At 37.6% G+C, this 4,828-nt stretch overlaps 1 protein-coding gene across 1 annotated transcript; it reads left to right on the top strand.

Annotated features, from left to right (window-relative positions):
* Positions 1 to 1,923: 1,923 nt before the first annotated feature.
* Positions 1,924 to 4,421, top strand: LOC149814959 (uncharacterized). Its single transcript, XM_089989814.1, has 3 exons — positions 1,924 to 2,115; positions 3,070 to 3,199; positions 3,601 to 4,421. Exons 1-3 carry the CDS (start codon positions 1,980 to 1,982, stop codon positions 4,283 to 4,285), a joined length of 951 nt encoding a protein of 316 aa, XP_089845940.1. The 5' UTR covers positions 1,924 to 1,979; the 3' UTR covers positions 4,286 to 4,421.
* The last annotated feature ends 407 nt before the right edge of the window (positions 4,422 to 4,828 follow it).

Genomic DNA, 4,828 nt, shown 5'->3' with positions numbered 1-4,828 from the left:
GTCCACACTCAAATTTGGTGTGCTTAGGCATCATATCAAATTATGACCAAGTTACCAACAGATGCTCCGTTTGTCTGGTAGGAGCTGGAGCAGGTAGTGCACGTCACCTTGTGTTGAGACGTTGCAGGTTCAAAACCCAAATGATATAGTTGTATAACTCGTTGGGGGTCTGCCTAACCCCAGCTTGCTTTTCATAAAAAAAGTAATATCGGCAAAGTTTGTATCATCAAGTGTCACTTTTGGTCATCATCTAGATGTGCACCACGATTCAAACATAACCAAGTCTGGATTAATTGCAAAATAAACTCAGAACTTTCGATTAACATTTAATTTTTTTATTTTTTTCTTTAAATGAGATAAATATTAATTAGGTACTTTTGTGTTTTTGTTAATCAACATTAAACATGATTCCATTTTAGTTAGAATTCTAAGGTTTTTTTTCAATTACCCTATATATGAATGATGTTTGTTAGGATGTAAGGTTTTTCAATTTGGTTTTTTGTAAAATGGCATAAATGATTACTTATGGTTTCAGGGCTTTTTATGTTTTTTTTAATTGCCATGATTCCATGAATAATTAATAATCAATGCTTGATTTGGATTAAAATATTAAGTTTTTTTTATTAATTAGCATAAAACTTTTTATGTTTGTGAGAATTGGGGTTTTGATTTGGTATCTTTTAAAATGATATGAATGGTAAATTATGGTTTTAGGTTTTTAAGTGTTTTTTTTTCTCAATTATAAAAAGGTATGCTTTAGAATAATTGTTTGATCTTTCTTAAAAACATATTAGTATAGTTTATTAGTAATTATTTTTTTTTCACTCTACATTTATGCCTACCCTAGTTTAGATTTCTAGCTCCACCCCAATATATATATATATATATATATATATATATATATATATATGGGTTAAGATTTGCTACAGTCAATTGTAGGTGCAATTGACCTAGCAAATGGGACAAAACTCTCTTGTATGTTTTTCTTCTCACATCTAACACCATAGATGTGATCTACATGTTTTTTAGTGGGAACCAATTTTTGGATCGATGGAATTTGACTTGTATTCAGGTTTTTTTAGCGATAAAAAAATCAACGGCTATGAAGATATAAATTTTTTTGACTAAAAAAATCAATGCTTTTCATAAAAAAACACGATCCAAGAGTCGGTTCCTACTAAATCAAGCATGCTGAACACATCTATGAGGTTCGATTGTGTCAAAACAACTCATATTGTGAGATTCAAACTAGATTGTAGGTACAATTGATTGTACCAAATATAAACCTTATATATATATGTGTGTTAATATTTGGTGCTACAAATCACCTTTTTATATTTTTTACATTGTTTTTTTGTACATTGAACCGTATGGATGTGATCTACTGGGTTTATTTCATAGAAAATGAGTTTTGAACACTGTGATTATGACATGTAAGCATAGTCATACTGAACCAGATTGGACCGCGTGAGGCAGACCTTCTCTGGGAGCTAAATATCTCAGAATGCTTAGTCATACTGAACCAGATTGGACCTACGCAAAACGGTTGGGACCGGTCTCGGCTACAGCAACACTTTTTCTGATCAAGTCCGGGGCCCACCTGCATCGGACCAGCTACGGCCTGAACCCCAATTGCACAACGTTGACCCTCTCTCTCTCTCTCTCAGTCTTATTCAGGAAGAAACCGGGATATAGAGTATTTGAAAAAATAAAACAACTGCATGAAACTCCATGCAAATGACGCCGACGGCCTTGATTTTGACCACTTTCAACTGGTTCCAGAAGCCGACAAGAGGTCTGTAGCTGTCCTTGACATTGTCGTTGGAGGGTAGAATCATAATTTTACACTGGCTCTTCAGCCTTCAATCTCTTTCAAGCTCCTTTAAAGAGGGGCAGGATGTTTGCAGGATTTGCTTCTTAGAAATCTCTCTCTCTCTAGCATTTTCTCTCTCCTTGAGTAGGCAAGCTAGGTCAGGCAGATGGGAAGGTCTCCGTGCTGTGACAAGGCCAACGTTAAGAGAGGGCCATGGTCGCCTGAGGAGGACGCCACCCTCAAGAACTACGTTGAGAGGTTTGGCACCGGAGGCAATTGGATTGCATTGCCTCAGAAAGCAGGTAACACACCTTCTTATTCTTATTCTTCTTAATGGGTTTTGTAGCACAATTCTTAACCACCATCACCACTTCTCTCTCTCTCGCTCTAGCTAAAAAGCAAGCTGGTAAAAGTTTCTTCCGAGCGGTTTTTTAGCACAATTCTTCACCACCACCTCTCTCTCTCTACATAATTGTCTGCTACCCACTTATAAACTCCATTTGTCTGCTCCTATTTTCTTATTTCCATTGCTTCATCTTTGTTTTCTTTATCACTGTTACCATTTTGAGTACTTACTCCTTTTTTGGTCATTTTTGCTCATTTGTCCAACTTCAGTCCTTTTCACAAAACAGGCCCTTTTCCCTTAATTTGCTCAGTTTACACGTCGAATTGCTTCCTTTTCTCAAGTTCTCACTCCTTTTTTGGGCTTTCTGTGTTCTGCAATAACTTGTTGGCGATTATTTTCGTAAACTCTTCGATATTTTCATTTCTTTCCCTTCGGTATTTTCAAATGATTGACCTCTAAAAGATTTGCCTGTTTCGCCTTCCTTTTTCAATACAATTAATTGTCTGTGTTGCTTATTTGTTCAATCCCTTCTATTTGATCTCTCCGTTGTTACTTATTTTCATCATTCAAACATGTCTTTTTCAGGTTTTCTTACAAGATCCTCTAACACCCATTTTTTCCATTTGCCATTTTTTTTCCTTTTACCTTTCAACCCATGTTAGTGCTACCATTTCATTTTTCCTTTTCCCCATTTTTTTTCTTAACTTTTTGCCTCACAAGGCCGGCATACTTCCTATTTTTCTTATATAATTTTCCAAAAGGTTGTCGATCCCTTTTCCCGGCCCCCTCATTTTTATTGCCCACTCTCACATACCGGGCCGCCTTTCCTGACCAGTGACCAAATCCCTATTCAAACTTTCTTCTGTCTTTGATAATGTTTCTCATGATTATTGGTTGCCAATTTGTTTAGGGCTCAAGCGTTGTGGAAAGAGCTGCCGTTTGCGTTGGCTTAACTACCTTAGACCTGATATTAGGCACGGTGGTTTTACTGAGGAAGAGGATACCGTCATTTTCTCTCTCTATGAGAGCATGGGCAGCAGGTAATTAAGGATCAATTATTTTTCATTTCAGCAGCAACTAATTCTAGTTATTGCAACGCTAGACTAGTCCTTCGAAGCTTTATTAGTAATTAATTGTGTTAAGCTGTAATTTTATTCTTCCTTCTTTCAAAGTGCAATATCGCAACCAGTTATGGACCCAAAGGGCATATTAGTCTTTGAACTAGCCATTGATGTATACAACTGTACCTAAGATGGCCTATCATTTATCTTCTATGTATTTATATGATACACAATTAATGATTAGCATAAAACTTAAAACAATAAATTCCCAATAGAAAAATGAAAGACAATGACTTGATTGCATCTTATTCTCTGTGAAGCATTTGTTTAAGTCTTACATGTATGTGCTGAACTCTTTTTTTATTGTTGAATTTGGTTAGGTGGTCTGTCATAGCATCACGGTTACCAGGAAGAACCGACAATGATGTGAAGAATTACTGGAACACCAAGTTGAAGAAGAAAATGCTTGCAGCAAAAGCCAATCTTGACAGTGATGCCCATATTCACATGAATTCAGTTTCAATCTCATCATCATCTTCACCTTCCTCTTCATCACCATCCACTTCCACTCCTACCCATTTAACCATTGCATCAAAAAGTGTGGGCCCTGCCTATAACTTCTCCAAACTCAGCTGCATCAAATCCCAAGATGAAGGCATGGTGATGCCTCCAATGGAAGTTGGCTTTCAGTACACTCTAGAGCCCCAAAAACCAAACTTGAACTCTCTCTCTCTTTTTGCATCATCTGGGTTCACAGAACCAGCACCACAGACATTGCCTGATAACGAAGCCAGTTTTCCATCTCAATCTCATAATTCAATTGACAATAGCTACATTTCATGGTTGCTGAGTAGGGGTGAGGATCCTTTCTGTCTCATGGATTTTGCTAGTGGTTCTGCATGTGAATTATCAAACAGCTATGTTGTTGAAGAGAAGAAAGTCTTTCAAGTTGGTGATGCGGCCACTGCATACACTCCCAACTACAACTTTTCCTATAACAATATGTTGGTCAACCAAGGCAGTTCACAACAAGGGTTATATCCAAGTGTTGCTCACATATTATGAAGAAACACTATTAGCAAAAGGAATAGTACCACTTGCAATTTGTTGTTTCGGTTTGTTTTAGTTTACTTACTCCATTGTTGATAACCCTAACTTCCATGTAAATGATTGGCAATACAATTAGGAAACATTTGCATAATCTTAGTTGCCTCTCTCTCTCTCTCTCAATTTTCAATAGTTATATATAGCTGTTCATGTACAGTTGTGTTTGCCCCTGCGGATTGAGCACACCTGGCTAGCAGGGGGTGCATGAAAGAACACAATTGAGGGAGGACATCCCATCGAGCCCGGTAAGATATACCCTCAAGGCTTTGGAGGCGGTGAACTAGCTAGGGTTTACTTGGTAGGGAAGTGGACCCATCAAGTGACCCACATCTCTAGGAAGGTTCCTTGCCAACAAAAAAAATGTTCGGTTGTGGTTTACCAGTTTGATTATGCTGGTTAGCAGTCCCTACTAATTGAACTAATTTTAACTCCAAGCCCCCCCCCCCGTAACTAATTGCAAGGGCAAGGGGTCTTCTAAGGGGTCGTTTGTTTCACACCTCA

Source organism: Nuphar pumila, chromosome 15 (assembly GCF_984573655.1).
Source record: "Nuphar pumila chromosome 15, dmNupPumi1.hap1.1, whole genome shotgun sequence".
In the NCBI taxonomy this organism is placed as follows: Eukaryota; Viridiplantae; Streptophyta; class Magnoliopsida; order Nymphaeales; family Nymphaeaceae; genus Nuphar; species Nuphar pumila.
Note: the sequence above shows the minus strand (reverse complement) of the source record. Positions and strands in the feature narration are given on the sequence as shown.

Bases quoted from the DNA above. Each gene is read 5' to 3' on its own strand.
- LOC149814959 (XM_089989814.1), top strand. From the start codon at position 1,980: ATGGGAAGGTCTCCGTGCTGTGACAAGGCCAACGTTAAGAGAGGGCCA. The intron at 2,116-3,069 runs GTAACACACCTT...CAATTTGTTTAG, and splicing joins TGCATTGCCTCAGAAAGCAG to GGCTCAAGCGTTGTGGAAAG. The intron at 3,200-3,600 runs GTAATTAAGGAT...GAATTTGGTTAG, and splicing joins TATGAGAGCATGGGCAGCAG to GTGGTCTGTCATAGCATCAC.